General features: G+C 43.5%; 1 protein-coding gene across 3 annotated transcripts in view; it reads right to left on the reverse strand.

Moving 5' to 3' along the window:
* The window catches only part of bnc2 (basonuclin zinc finger protein 2), a 95,771-nt gene extending 85,628 nt beyond the window's left edge, over window positions 1-10,143 (reverse strand). For 2 of the 3 annotated variants that reach the window (XM_008287423.1, XM_008287447.1), the window contains exons 1-3: window positions 10,035-10,143; window positions 8,751-9,104; window positions 4,989-5,051 (exon numbers count right to left, since the gene is read on the reverse strand). In XM_008287423.1, coding sequence (XP_008285645.1) covers window positions 4,989-5,051; window positions 8,751-9,104; window positions 10,035-10,037 — 420 coding nt within the window. In that variant the 5' untranslated portion in view covers window positions 10,038-10,143. The remainder of the gene's footprint in view (window positions 1-4,988; window positions 5,052-8,750; window positions 9,105-10,034) is intronic. The other variant, XM_008287432.1, reaches the window with a different exon arrangement.
* Between the last annotated feature and the right edge of the window lie 6,187 nt (window positions 10,144-16,330).

Below are 16,330 nucleotides of genomic sequence, written 5' to 3' on the forward strand. Positions count from 1 at the left end.
GTGTGTGTGTGTTGGCTACAAGCCTACCACAGCCTGTACCACTAGCCTCCCTTCTCCAGAACCTCCCTAAAATCCTCCCTGGGCCTCTAGCAATCAAATCTCCACGGTAAGCTGGAGACAGAACAGAACGGAGTGGAGAGATAGACGGAGAATAAAACATGGGAGCGAAAAAGAAATGAAACAGAAAATAGTGGGAAAAAGCCTCCTCCACCTCCTCCTCCTCCTCTTCTTCTTCCCCTTACACAGACACAGAGTTCAATGTATGCATTAAGAGATGAATCACATTTGTTCTTGCCCGAGCGCACACAAGTTCTCCTCACCTCACACGTGAACTGCGGACATGAAATCTGTGTTACCTGTTGGAAAACCATTTTTCTTTGAACAACAACTTTGGTAATTTGCCAGCACATCTAAAATGTACAGTACAAACAAACACACACACTCACACAACAGTGCATGTCAGATTAGCAGGAGAAAGAGACAGAGTCAACTGCAAGCCCTGAACAAAATTACCATCATTATCCATAACCATAAATAAGCCTGATGATGATGATGGTTTTAACAATAATAATAGCAATTCACTCTGAGTGCTTTTTCAAATAACAGTGACAGCATTAGCCACATTGCCAACAGAAAAATGAAAGGCTCGGTGCCTTGAGAGCTCTTCTTCGTTGCCACTGCTGATGGGGCAAATTGGCAGGCAGAGCGAGCAGACAGGGGTCCTTAAAGACGGATGTAAAAATAGTAGGCTGTCGATTTGCCCGCTGCACTGGCGCGGCTCCAAGGAAAACAAAATAACAGGAGTTGAGGAATAACAGGAAAAGGGAGAAGCCATGGTGAAAGTATGCCCAAGTTCCTGTCACTTAGCACAGGTCACACCTAATGTCACCTTCCTCTGGATGCAGAACGGGAAAGAACAGCCTCTCACAACAATGTCTCTGCCATATGGCCGTGTCTTAAAATACCACTGGCCACTGCAAAAGAACATATACGTTTCCTACTGTCTTTCTAGTTTCGGTTGAGTCAGTTATGTGCGTTGAGTCCACTCTGCTGGTGGCCCGGGTCACCGAAGCCAGCGCCGGCCCCTCCCAGCTCTCAGCAGCCCCCTGACCCTTGGTACTGCCACTTCACACTTACACGCACACACACGCAGACACAACTACACTTCATCCTTTTCATAACTGCCCAGACCTTGGTGACAGCTGCTGCATTCCTGCCGTGTCACAGTGTGTGTGTGTGTGTGTGTGTATGTGTGTTACTGCCCTGTGCTCCCCCCCCCCCTTAATTAGCCAGCGGTGGGGTGGTGACATCCTGAGCGACCGGCCCTTCAAACACACACTTCCTCTTCACACCGGCGACTTCTCCCCACCGCAGGAAACTGCCTAAAGACAAATAACTAACAGCCGTGTTTTGAGAGAAATGTAGAAAATGAAAGAAGGAAAAACAGTGAAAGAGTGGTGTTCCACTGCTTCACCTGACCTCAGCAGAAAAAAGAAGTAGCAAGGAAAAGGGAGAGGGAAAACTCTTAAAAGTAAAATATATATATATTTAAAAGCGAACTATATATATTTAATATGCAAAAAAAATGTATTTCAAATTTATTTCTGCTATGCATAATATAATACGCTGCTTTCCCAGTGAAATATGGATCAAATCACATGCCACACGTTCAGTTCACATATTCAATTGGCACGCTGATTTATTTCAAATGAATCAAACCTACATAAATCTTTTGGTCACACAACCCCACAGCCTGAAATACCGCATGAATCTCCTCGATGTTACGTGTTGACATTTTCTATTCAGATTACCGGTATTTTATTGATTACTTTGTCAAAAGCAACTCGCAATAAATAAAGCACAACAAAAGGAAATAAATATTGTATTTCTTTCCGTTTACATGCACATGCCCACACAGGAGTAAAAGAGGTCCCTGGGAAAGACTCAGCTCCAGTAGATTTCACCACTCAGCCCTCTGATATGAGGAGAGCAGATGGCTCTGCATTTCTATCGTTCCTCAACACAGACACACGCATATAGAATCCACAGCACTCTGCCATATGATAAAGAGACCCCTTTTTTTTTTGGCTTCCATGATAGCATCTCTACAACGCTCTCTATCCTCCACATTATTCGCGCATTCACCATGGCGGTGAGGCGACCGTCTCCTCAGGACAAACAGGAAACAGCTGACACGGAGCCCGTGAGTGATGCTCACATGATGCTTATTGATCGCTGTTTGCCCCGGGTCTCGCACACAGAGTCAGGGTCAGGGCTTACCCATAACGCTGGTCCTGCAGGGCATTATTGCACGGCTACAGAGGTTGCTGCATGACCCGAGACACACATGATCAGGGTGCAATATTAGATTTTTTGGCAAGATCACGCATATGCTCTAAAGATGAAACAGAAAATGATAATTTATTGAAAGGTGATTAAAGTAGGGGATAGTGAGTCAAAGAAAGGAGAACAAATGAGTCTGAATTAGGAGTCGTATTGACGGATTTTCCTCAACAGCCTGACAAAAGCAGAGAAAATGATGGAATTAAATTCATGGCTATTGATTTTATCCACTTAAGCATCTACAGTACGTAAAACTGAAGAAAAAAAAACTAACATAACTGGGTAACAAATTATATTAATGTGCCTCAGACTTCAATGAGATGACAGGACATGCTCGGTGATGCAATTATTGAAAAAAACTCTTTTAAACAGCCAGTTGAAACAAGTTTAAAGTAAAAATGTTGCGGACGTCATATCTCCCTGCTTGGTGCTTGGGTAAATATAGTGGGGACCACAGCATGAATGGGACCTTGTACATCCTCCCACTTCGTCAAACTAGATGGGCTCTTAATAGAGCACACATACACACATGCAGTAAATATACAAGTAGCTGTAGCCACCTTCTCACTCAGTCTTACTCTCACATTTGTGCAGAAATATCGCTGCCTTCAGGAAACACTCACATCGTCATGGTTTCATTTGCACAAAGCCTAAGAGGTACCCGCTGACTGACTGCCACAGTGGCCTTACTCCGTGCTGCTTATGTTATCTGGACTTTCTTAACAGGCCTGTATCTTCGTCATAATTGCATTACATGGTATAAGAGCTTACACGCTCCTACAGTTAAGGATAGGCGCTATCACCGGGATCTGTTCTGGTGAAGCTTCAAACCTGTTTTAATCAGGTGCCAGACCAAACACTGATATAAAGACACACCCCGCCACTTCCCCTCATCGAAGAAACACTGTGCTCCATCTGACACTCGTCCTTTTGTCTTTTTATGAGCGCTAACACGTGCAACGTCCAAAGTGTTCCTCTGCTACACGCATTCAATCTCAAGAGCCTTTTCTATAAAGACAGTAGCTGCATAAAACGATCTGATTTAGCATTTGAGCACTGGTGGTGGAGACAGAGTTTTAAGTAGGAAAGACAGTCGTGAAGAGGAGAGAGAACAGAAAGGGTGAAGGTGGGGGAAGAGGAAGGGCGCTGAAAAGCGAAAGAGAGGAGGAGAAGAAGAAGAAGAAGAAGAAGCAGTGAGAGACAGAGACATAGAAGTAGAAGACGAAGAAGAAAAAGTAGTAATGGGGGAAGTGGTGCGTGTCTTTTCTGCAAATCTCCTCTTTCACCTCTGCTCCCCTCCAGCTCTCCAGCCAGGGCCAGCCAAGAGACACTTCACCTCGCACCCGCACACACATGGAGTCAGAGCCAGCACACACGCACACCCAGAGAGAGAGAGAGAGGACACACACTCGCTCACACTCTTACACACACACACACACACACACACACACACAACTGGCATATGAGTGTTTAGCCACCCACTCAGAAAAATAAATGGCAAAAGCACAGACACGAACACTTTAACACACACATAAACTTTAGCGTCGGAACACACACACACACACACAGCTGACACCAGATACATGTACGTATAGACATCCATATGCTCTGTGTGCAACGACCCATCAAAGACAGACATGGAAATAATAACAGTTGAGTGTAACCACACACGTACACACACATTCACCGACTGTGGATAATTCTACACATATGCATCAAATCACTGCCTTCCAGTCCCGCACAACAGTAAGAAGCGATGCATATGCACCACATATGCAACATGCAACGCGCCTGTACCCCACTGTGTAAAACAACATTTGCGCACACACACACACACACACACACGAGCATCGCTACGAGTCTATCAGTGTGTTAATAGGCAGATTAGCGTGCACTGTGATCTGCACTGAAGAGGATAATATCTGCCCCATTTTCTGGACTCAGACAAAACAAAGCAGGGCATGTTATTGCACAAATATTTCTGTCATCAGGCCCTTAGCGCTCGCAGCGTTCACTTTCCATAGTTTGAACATACACAGACAGGCTGCACAGTGCTTTAAGGAAATATATGGAATATGAGAAAATTCAAGATTGATCCAAACAAAAAGAAAAAGTTAAAGACATGGAAACAAGAAGGACATTTAAAAAAAAGATTGAAATAGTCATACTTTAAAAATTCAGAGGGAACATTTAAGGTGAAGAAATGACATATTAAAATAATTGATGGAGCTAACATATTTGTGCGATTAAAACGCCAGTGTGCTTTAAACAATTTGTATTTTTAAAAAGAGGATGAGCCTAACAGTGCACTGCTTTGCTTATTTATTTAAAAAGGGAAAACCTTAATATATACTGATTTTTTTCATAATCTTAAAATTGCAAATGCATGATAGGAGGACAATGAAAATGCTGATTTTTCTTTTTTAAATTGTAAATTTTAGAAATCATTTACCAGAAAGGATTCAAAATGTGAAGAATGTATGATGATGATTAATGTTGTTGTTGTTTAGATTATTATTATTAGTGGGTGTTGCTGATGTGATCTGGCTTTCTACTTTCTATCTCTCTGTTTAAAAGCCCTGCTGTGTTCAGGTGTTGGCTCTCCGTGTGAGGTGAAGCAGACAGAAGCTGTAATGCCACTGTACCTCTTCCAGGTCTCGGCCCATAGTCGACCTGTCGCACTTCAAAGGAAGCCGCGTTACAGCACCCTTGCAAAAAGAAAAGGAAGAGGCTATTTTAGAGATAGTTTTAAACTGAAGACATACACTGATTTTTTTTTTTCTTTCTTCCTCCGAGCTCTGTACTGAACCTGGGTGGCAGCATCAGATCCTCAGGTGGAGGTGAAGGCACATTTTTTTACGAGCTTTTTTTTTTCTAATCCTCGACTTGTTCCCACGTTCCTCCGACTGGAAGCGGAGAAGCAAATAAAAAAAAAAAGAAGAAGAAGAAAAAAAAAACCGACGCGGCCTCCGGCTGCTGTATTGTGGAGGAAATATCCCTGATGAGCCAATTAGGCTCGTAGTATCACTTAACTCCGGAGTTTTTAACTTGCAAGGGTCGATATTCATAGCCACGCATGTAGCAGCGGGTCAATTAAGGCTCCAAATATTATCACTCCGTAATGCCTGGGAAATAATTACACTCCTAACTAATGTTTGTGTTTTTTTCTCTTTCCATAAAAGCAATTATGAAAGTTCCCTCTCGCAGTGTTTTTTTAAAAAAAAATAAAAATCTGCACCGATTTCTGAACACAAGAAGCTGAGAAAATAGGTAGTATTTATCGAATCCATTGCATTGATTTCATTTAAATTGCATGCTGTTTATGCCCTTTTGCTGTTGACACTTTGCGTGGATTACGGAGGCTGTGAATGTGGCTGAGAGAGAGAGAGAAAAAAAACTTTCCTCAAAGATTAATAAGGCCTTTTGTGAAAGGTGTAAATTATTCGCCAACAGAAACGCCTCAATCTGCAGTGTTGTTAATTTCGTTTAGTTCAGAGAAAAAAAAAACACGCAACAATTATAACAATAAAAACAAAATCTATTGCATGTAGATGTGTTATCAATATGCAATCCAAACACAAACTTAATAAAACATGAGAACAATTATTTGATCCACCTTTTATTTTTTCGTCTGTTTCCACAATTTGTAACGCTTTCGCCTCAAGCCAAATCTTCTGAAAATGTTTCACTGTGTGGAAAACATTTCAGTGAATATGAAAAGAAATTAATGTATTAATTAAAGCCGGAACGTAAAACATATTTTAAAAAAATGCTTTAAATACAGCAGCCACCTAGAAGGAAATTAATACATCCAGATGTGACGTTGGTTTTCAAATTCTAACATCTATTTAGTTTTTTTGAAGGGGGGGTTAATTTTCTTTACGCTTTAAAAGACACGTGCTGTTTTTTATGGTTTAATTGTGCTATAAAACACCGTGAAAACAACAAAAATAGATTTAACATCACACCTACTGATTCATAAGATGATCATTAAAATATTTGCTTTGCTGTCTTTACTTTAATAGACCCCTGATGTTTGTGCACCGAGATGATCAGACACCTGCTGGAAACCACAGCTTATTAATGCCGTTCAAAGTGTGAGTAGAAAGTACGAAAGAAAGAAGAAAAAAAAAGCCAGACTTCATGTCAAATTGATATTTTCTTATTTCTAAAGTCGTGTTTTCAGTGTGCGATTTACAAGGAATTTCCAGAGTGGTGCCTTTGGCTTGGTGATGCCCTGCACCTCAGCGCAGCCGCATCTGTCCTGAACGCACTGCGCACACTTCTTTAGCGTCTCTATCGATCAGATGGAGATATAATTTGGCCTTAACAACGATAAAAACACCGCATCTCTCGTGTCACCTAGTTGATCTTTACGGAAGATAGGAGGAAAGGATTTTTTTGAAACACAAGCCCATAACGCATTTCTCTCTCCCAACACCCCAGGGTGCGCCAGCCTCGGCAAACACAAAGTCATTATCGGTTAGATTCCAATAAGGCGAGTCTGTCAAGGAACAGGCTTCCTTCGGAGAATTTATGTCATGCCTACTAAACATGGGAAGATGTCTTCTAAGTGGTGCGAGGAAGGATAAATAACAGCGAGTCCCACAGCTGATTATATTGAAACAACGGTGCGCATTTGTAAAAAGGATTGGGGATGCAAACGTGGGGGTCCCAGCAGATGCTGTGCGCAGGGGCCCATCCACCTGCTCATACCGGGAGAGGAGGAGAGAGGAGGCTCGCTGGCCTCTGCAGCCTGCCTCTGTCTTCTAATCCATGAAGAAATTGTTTGTATGATCGGGGAAAAAATCAGGAAAGTGGGCACTTAAAAAAAAAAAACGGGGGAAAAGATGCATGGAAGGTGTGAAGATACAAAGTGAGATGACTATTGATTTTACTCACAGATTTTATTTATTTTTTTGCTCAGAGTAGGCTGAATGAAAAGCCCCCAAAATTGACTTTTTTTTATTATAAGAAATATAAAACAATTTCGCTTCCTTGCGCAATTCCCAAAAGTTACATCGGGATAGTTTGGGTTTTTAAAAAAATATCAACACGTCACCGTCACGATCACACCTCTGGGGTTAAAACATGATAATAAACAGTCGGGGCTTCACGGTGACAGAGTAAGTTTCTCATCATTTACAACACAAGAGTCCGCGGCGAGGCTGTTGCGCAAGAGCCGCTGTGGCCTGAGTGCGTAACAGCATGTGCTTGGTACGGAGAGCCTGCAGGTCCCGCTATGATTAACTGCAACCTAACAACCATCCTCTATCTTTACTGTCTCCCCCTCACACACACACACACACACACACACGTGCGCGCGAACGGACACACAAAGGCACACAAACGCACACACACATGCACAAAACTGGATTCCTCCCCCCCCTTCTCCGAACCTTATTTATCCAACCAAAACCGCTTAATCTCTTAAAAAATAACTCTCTTCTTTTAACTTTGTGGGGGATCTACCTGAAAAACTTTTTTTTTTTTTTTAATCTACAGAACAAGGGAAGAACACCCGCGATAACAAGCGAGAAATGTCGGGAGGAAATGTAGACTTTCCTGAGCCGGTGCAGCCTATCCGTTATCATCATTACTTTTCCAGGCGAGCCTGCGTTCGTTCGCGGCTCCTCTGCTGTTCTGTAGCCGCGCAAGGGGCTTCCTGCTTCGGCCACATGAAGTCAATTAGCCGGTCCCAGAGGGGTGCCCCTTCCCGAGTCTTTATCGGCACTGAGGTTACCAAAACACGGCTGTTGCTTACTTTTAAACTCCACACCGCTCACACACACCAATTACGGAGACTTAAGCATGTGTGTAACGAATCCGGACAGGGGGGGTGAGCCATCAAATAAATGAATTCTCTGACATTGTGCAGATTTTTTTTTTTTTTGTATTTAAAAAAAAATGTGTGTTTTACAAATACACCAAAATATGCCATTTTGTGGTTGTTTCATAAAGATGAAAATGACTCATGCATTGATTTTATAAAAATTAAAAGGAACACACACACACACAGGCTACATGGATGTAAATACTTTCAAGCATGGTGTGTGTAAAACAACAACAAAAAGACAAATAGAATCCAAAAGAAGGAGGGGAAAATGCTATTGCAAATAAGGATTTGAAATATCACAAACATAACACAGCAACAACAAAAACAATCACCCCCCCTCCCCTCCCTCCCCTCCAAAATTTACACACCTACTGACACACTTATCTACAAACACACACAAACACTCTCTCAGACCAGGAGGCGGTAAATATTACCACAGCAAACATGTTAAGACACCAAGAGCAGGGGAAATTCAAAAAAGTTTGGATGAAAATTGTGGACAGAGAGGAGAAGGAGAAGTTGGAGGGCAGAAGATGGAGAGGACGAAGCTGGTGAGGCTGAGCTGACATACCTGCTGGGACATTCTGTAGAGGAGGTTGCTGTCAGTGCTCTGCTGCTGCCATGTCCCCATGAAGCCCGGCTGCTCAGCACTAGGCGGTCTGGTGCTGAACTGCATGGAGCTTTCGCCTGCTCCCTCAGCACTGCTGCTAACGATGCTAATGCCACCCAGACCACTTCTGCTGCTGCTGCTGCTGCTGCTGCTGCTACTGTGGCTACTGGAGGTGATGCTCGTGCAAACGCCAGCTGTGCCGTTGGGTCCGTTAGCCTTAGCTGGAGGTGGCCTGGGCGGCTCCGGGTCTCTGCTGGGCTCTGGTGGGACTGTGTCACACTCACTGCCTCTCACATCCAACTCTGCCTCCTTGGACTTAGACAGAGAGAGAGAGAGGGAGAGAGACGGAGAGGGAGGGCAGGAGGGATGTGGGAGTTTGAAGGAGGAGAGAAGAAAAAGAAGTCAGTAAAGGTGGGTTCTTTTGGGGTCGTGTTGCCTTTTCTTTTTTTCTTTTTTTTTGCCTTGCGTGGGTCCTGCTTCTTCTCGAGGAGGATAAACGGGAGAGGGGAGATGAGTGTGTGAGGTTTCTTGGCAGCTCTGGTGGCAAAGCGGAGTGTGTGTGGAGAGAAATAAGAGGGCTTGTGGTGAATTTTCCTCGGGGGGCCTCGTCTTGGACAGGGGAGAGATGAGCGGAGCACTGGAGGTGAGGAGGGATGGGGAGAAGGATGGAGGTGAGGAGGGAGGGGGGGGTGATGAGAAGGTGAGCAAAACAAAAAAAGAAAGCGGGGAGGGGGGGGGTTATGGGAATTAAGTGAGGAGGGGGTGCATGTTGTTGCCCGTGGCCTCCGCTTTCGTTGTAATCCATCTGTCAGTCATTTTGTAACTTGGACATGGACTCCACAGAAACACACTTACATGCAAACACACACACACACACACAGTGGAAGTCATGTCTACCTGTGGACAGGCATGCACCCAGTCAAACACATGCACGCAGGGTTGTAGAAAAAAATGTAAAAAGTAGGAAGAAAAAAGTTCCCAATAGTAAGCACATGCACAGGGAGTGATGAAAATAAACCTAAATTGTTTCCTGTAATTATTCAAGAAAAAAATAAATGTATTTTTTTTCATGAACATTGTTTTGTAGAGCAAACATACAACTAAAATGTAAAAACCTAAATGCACAGTTTCACACACAGACTAAAAAAAAATCCCCCAAAAGCAAAAATTTAAATTCCAAAAAAGTCCTAAAAACCTCCATAAAATGAAGGAGTTGAGCCTATCAAATGCACAAATGTCTCTTACCATCAATTCTGTGTCTGTCCCAGCAAAGTGAAGATGAGGTGTGGGAGTGAGCCACCAGCTATCCAGCTCTCCTTGCCTCCCGCTCCTCTCTCTCTCTCTCTCTCTCTCTACCTTCCTCTCTCTCTCTCTCTCTCTCTCTCTCTGTGATTGTGTCCCTCTCTCGACGTCCGTGCCGCCGCCTGTCCTCTCTCTTTTCCTCTCCCTCTTTGCTTCTCTCTCTCTCTCTCTCTCTCTCTCTCTCTCTCTCTCTCTGACTCCTCTGTACTCCGCCGCAGCCACGGAGGAACTGAACTGAGCGCCTCAGCGAGTGTGTGTGCGAGAGCGAGCGAGGGCGAGCGAGTGAGAGAGAGACGGTGGCTGAGTGTGTCTGTATGTGTGCTGGAAGAGAGAGAGTGTGTGTGTGTGGTGAGTGTGTGAGTGTGAGTGTGTGTGTCGGGCCAGTGCAGCCTCAACTGAGTCAACTGTGCCGCTCCACTCTGAGATGCTCAATGACATCGCGCTGCACACTCCTTAACACACACACAGACACACACAGACACACAAACACCCCCCCTCCTCTGCTAGGGGCAGGAAGGTGGGGGCGAGCTCCATCGCAGAGCAGGAGGGAAGAGGAGGGGAGCGCTGGTTTGTCCCCCTGCCTTATTACCATTTGCGCTGCGAGCGGCCGGCAGAGCAACTTAGTTCTCCTGTGGGACCGTCCTGCCACACACACACACATGCAAACACACACTCATGATGCTTAGCAATGCCTCTCACCTTAAATATAAAAGAAAAACAAACAAACAAAAAAAAAGCCTCATTGTGGCACACTGTTATCAAGGATTTGTTTGTATTTTTAAAAATAAAAATGCAGGTTTTGGGAAAAAACATTTTAAAATCCCACATCACAGCTCATCAGCATCTTTTTTAAAAAATTGCAGGACAAGTATTAAAAATGAAAACAAACACAAATATACATCAGCTGGCTTGTTATGTCTCCCAAACTGGCGTGCCTTTGTTTGATTTTCACCCACTCTAATGAAAGACTAATGGAACGCAAGCAATCTGCCACCAGCATGCACATGAACACACATGCTCCCAGACACCTCCTCTCCTCCTCCACCTCCTCCTCCTCCTTCCTCCTCCACCTCCTCCTGCTCATCCGCGGAGGCTCTCAGATTTTAATTAAGAAAAAAATGAGGAAGAGGTTCCATTTTAGCCAAATTGGTCCCCACAGCAGCAAAGGTAAGGGAATAAAATGAGGGATGGAGGTGTAAAGGGAGGCAGACATGGAGAAAAAGACACACAGGAGGATAAAACAAAAAGAAAAAAAGAGGAGGAAAGAGATCTATGCTTCCTTTGACACAGCATAGGACACATCTCAAACAATGAAGACACCCCCCCTACACACACACACACACACACTTCTTCCTTCTCCTCCTTTCCTTTTCCTCTTTACTTTAAATCTCCCATCTTGCCTTCTACACCCCGTCTTTTCACCCCACTATCATTAGAGAAATGACAGACCAGGTGCCTCGGTCCACAGCGAGAGGGAGATGTCACAGTGATCTTTTCACCGCAGAGGAACAAAAGGGAAAAGGTACAGAGAGAGAACTTCTCTCGACGGCTACATTAAATGGCTTCTGATATATAAAGTCACTTCAAATTTTGTGGTAAATTGCTGTAGACAGCTGCTTGGTTGTCTGTTAAAAGCCTTTTGTACCATGTGCTAATGGCAGCACACTGTTAACCTTTGCTGAGATTATCACACTGGTCGTTACTGTTATGTACAGGGGGTTTTTCTGCTGGCAGGGAGGAAAAGTGTACCGTGTGTGTGTGTCACCACGTTGAAAATGTGCAATTGTGTCTTTTGTTTCAGGCTCAATTTGCATCTTCACTCCTTTTCTCTCCCTGCCTCTGCCTACATCTTTATCCTGTGCTTTTTCACTCTCTTCACTCCCAGATCTCTTTACCTCGCTGTGCCTTTCTTTCACTACCCCCCCCCTTCTATTCTTTCCTTCATTCATCTTTTGCATAGTGGCCCAAGCCTTGTCAGTAGCCACAAGCAGCATTGTCGTAAAAGGCATTATGTGTCACCCCTTGTCCATGTACCACCAGCTCCGCTCTTAATAACTTATTGAAAAGGTAATGCATGAGGCTTAGGTTAATTATATTAAGTGACAATTTAGCCGCCAAGGTTCCTTTGTACTTTCCACATTTCTTCCTCTTCCTCTCTGTTGCTCTCTCTCCCTCCCTCTCGTCTGTAAATGTGCTAGTCTGTGGGTTTTTCAAGTGGCACTCAGTGTTTCAAGTCAAGCTGGTGGCTCAGCTTCTGACCTGGCTGGTTAATGGCTGTTATTTGTGGGAGGGAGGAGTGGACTCTGCCAATATTGCTCACTCTTCCTCCACATTTCTCTTTTTTTTTTTTCCTCCTCTTCTCCTTACCCCCTTTTGCCTCTGCTGATAGTAATGGCCGTGATGACAGCGGAAACAAAAAGAAAAAAAAAGAGACTTGAAGATGAAAATGCAGAGAGGAAGAAATTTGGAGAGGAAACTGGGTGGGGAGAGGAAATAGAAAGATGAAAAATCTGTAGAAGCGGGAAAGACTAGAAAAAAAAAAAAAAAAAAAAAGGATACTGGTGATCCTCAGGCTCCTTTATTAAAACTATTATTGTGCAGGACTTGAGAATTCCCCCCGGGGCAGGGGTCCATGTCGAAGCCCATATAATTAACTAGAGGCTCAGCTACGGATCAATTACCAGACAAGCAAGTGATAGCCGAATCAATGGAAGATCATCAGGCTCGTTATCAGTGTTGCAACTCATTAGAGGAAAAGTGAGGTAGAGAAAGAGGCAGAGCAAAAAAAAAAAAAAAAAAAGGAGGGGGGTGAAGATGGAGAGTGGGGGCAGCAGGGGTGAGGCAGGAGGGAGAAGGCAGGGTTGGTGGCAGTGTGTTAGCCCAGAGGCTTGACGGGTGTGTGTGGCGTGCTGGTGTGCGACGTGTTGTGTTCCTCCTTAGCTGCCACTGACTGGTGACAGAGCGAGAGCCCTGTAAGACGAGTGCAGCTGCTCTGTAGCAACAGTCACTGAGGCTTGTACGGATCAATACAGTGTGTGCATGAGGTTAAAGCTCTGCCATAGCATTCTTATTCCCCAGCGACTCACAGCCCCCAGTCCAGGGTACAATTCTACAATCTGATCAAGTCAGAAAGAGATTGTGAAGGAACAAAGGCTGCATTTCCAAAAGGAGTAAAACTGCGCCCAAAGATGAGCATTAATTTTAGAGTTTCTAACCCTCCATCACTAGCGATCAAATATGGAAATTAGTTTGTCAGATTAGTTATAGCCTGTTTCAGTTATAGCTAAGTTAATGAACACATTTTTAGTGAAGCTAAACATATTTATAATGAAAATAATCACAAAATATCCAGCTTAATGCAGGATCTTTGTCTTACTTATCTATCAAAATACCTATCTTAAATGTTCAATTCAATCAAAAACTGACTACTTGTAAATTTCATTACACTATGTTTGATTCTTTGACTTCCTCTTTAATATTTTCTCCTACTGTTTGTGTCCTCCTGTTTTAACTTTATGTAAACTGCATATTTTTTTTATTTACATTTCTATGGACTGAATGTCAAGTATTGATAAACAAAAGCCTACAGAGCACGTCAGGTAACGGAGAGTAAAAAGAGAGCACACAGTGTAAAAGTGAGGTTGTTGCACTTTTTGTCCTTTAACTGTAAGCAACAACGCACCTTCCATCACTAAGCCCACATTATTATACCCATCAAACCTCTCAGCACCATCTGTTTGTTTCCCAAACACTGACATCTAATGGGTCAAATAGCCCAGAAATTGGGTGCGACAACACTGAGTTGTTAGAACCGTCTCAAGAGAACCAATTCCCCGTTCTTTGCTCCTGAGTCTTGAGAGGCAAAGTACCTTGCTTTTCATTTTCTGTGCCAAGTGAGAAAACCTGTTCAAGCAAACAACGGCAAGTACGAAACAGATGCAGAGGTCATCAAATAGTCATAATTATGATGCTTGACTGCTGTTATTTTTCTCTGTTTTGCGTTGTTTTTGTGTGTGTGTGTACGGGGAGGGGTAACATTTCATGGGGTGAAATCACAACTAAGAAAACTCTAACTCAATTTCTATACATTACAAAAAGGTCAAATATGAGGACAGAAGCAGAGGGCAGAGAGACGAAAGTGGAACAGCATAATCTGTGCGGTGATGGTGATTATGTGAGCAGGAACAAATGGTCAAGGCCAGTAGAAAGGTTGATGAGTGTCTCTATACTAAGGAGGATGCTGGTGAAACATTGGCTCTTTTCAGGTTCACATGAAAGTAACATCCACAGTTCATCCTGTGAGCAGATCAGTTATTCAAAACTCCTTTTTTTCCCCCCCTCCTTAATTGAAACCTCTGCGATTCTCGTTCCATCCCATCAAACAATTCAAAATAACAAAACAACGCTAATCATGGTTTACCGCTGGTAGGAAGCAACAGTTCCAAAAAACAAACACACACAAAAAAAAAGTGAGTGCAGCCTTTGTGCAGTACACTGGAAACATAAGGAGGAGCACATGGCTCAGAGATGCTACTGTTGGTGACCTGATTTACGCTCATAGTGTGCGTACATGTGACAAGGAGCAGCGTGTCGATCAGATGGCACAGGGATAGAACTGTCACTGTTCTGCTACCACTACAGGGCCACAAGACATCATATGACACCAACAGCAACAGCCCTCCACTTGTGATAGCGGAGGAGAGGGAGACAGAGAGAAAGATGTAGAGAGAGGCAGACGAGGGCACCCAAAGGTCTGAGAGAACGAAAAAGAGCCACATGATTGCCTGTGTCACTGATCACTGCAATCTGGGCCTCACTAATAAGTGCACCTTTGTGAAAAAGCAAGAAAAAGAGGAGGGGGGGCAAAACGGTGCCAGCAGAGTGTCTGCGTTGACTCCTATGAGTTATTTACAATTTTCAGCTGTAGTTGTGGTAATATAGAATGGCAAAAGGTTAACTGCTGAGAGCATAATCTGCTAATGCCTATTTGGCAATTCATGACCTAATGACACATGTTATGCATAAAAGCACTCCACATGCTAGTTTTGTTTTTCCAAGAAAGAAAGATTCAACTCATGAGGTCAGGAGACAAAACTACAATTTTATCAGCACCACCGCGCGCACACACACACACACACCCGCACACACTGACGCACACACACGTACACCCACGTGCACAGTGCTCATGCACATGTTCACCTCTGGCCCTGCAGGCACCAAAGCTGACCAGACTATTGTTCTTCTCACCGAATTACAGCGAATCCTACAGCAACCCGTCGGCCTCCACTTTCCTTTTTCTGCACCCCGCTGTCCCTCCACACACACACACACACACACCTAGACACACACACACACATTCATTTAACACCTATTTCTGTGGAGCACAATATCAGCACTTCAGGTCATTATTTTTATCGATTAATCTGCCAAGTGTTTTCTTAATTAATGCTATGGTCGAGAAAATGTCGAAAAATTTGGAGGAATCTATCGCAAGGCAGCATCTTCAAAAGGAAACCAGCTAATGTTCACATTTCATAAACTGAAAATGAATGAATTGCTGGCATTTACCCTGCAAACAATTTATCTATTCTTAAAGGAAGACACCTCCCAATTTCTATCAACCACTTCATTAAGTAGTCAGCTGCTTTTTACAGCCACTCCGCAAAGTCAGATTGGTATTTTAATTAACATATTTGTCATAATTTACTTTTACTGGCCATAGTCACAGCAGGAAGCAAGCAAAAATATTTTTGGACATTCTTGATTTCCTGATTTGCTTGTCCTTTGACATGTCACCGCCGTAGGCTTCAAAAACTTATCTTCTATTCCTCCAATTTTGAGAACCTCTTCCCTCCATTCTTGGATCTATTATCAGCAGTTAAAAGGGCTTTCTACAAGGAGCATGATTTCAACTGAAGTTTAACTAAATTTATCTTTGACCCAAATATGCTGACCTCCGTCCAATGGGATTAATGGGAGTTAGAAGTTATGAGACAGAGAAGATTAGAGGGAAACTTAACTTGTGCATCTCTGAGATGTTCTAGCTGTGCAACTGTGCTCACCAATCCTAGTGGAGTAAAAAAAATCAGTGGCATGGCAGAGATGCTAAAATAAAGATTGTGATTGTTGTAAATAAGTAAGGCAGTGTGAGTAAGTTTGTCGTTGATAAAAGTTTCATATGAGCCAGGAGGTGTGGGGATATTGTGGGGAAGGACAGAATAAGAGTTCCATCATTTGCT

Source organism: Stegastes partitus, unplaced genomic scaffold (genome assembly GCF_000690725.1).
Source record: "Stegastes partitus isolate 25-593 unplaced genomic scaffold, Stegastes_partitus-1.0.2 Scaffold11, whole genome shotgun sequence".
NCBI lineage: Eukaryota > Metazoa > Chordata > Actinopteri > Pomacentridae > Stegastes > Stegastes partitus.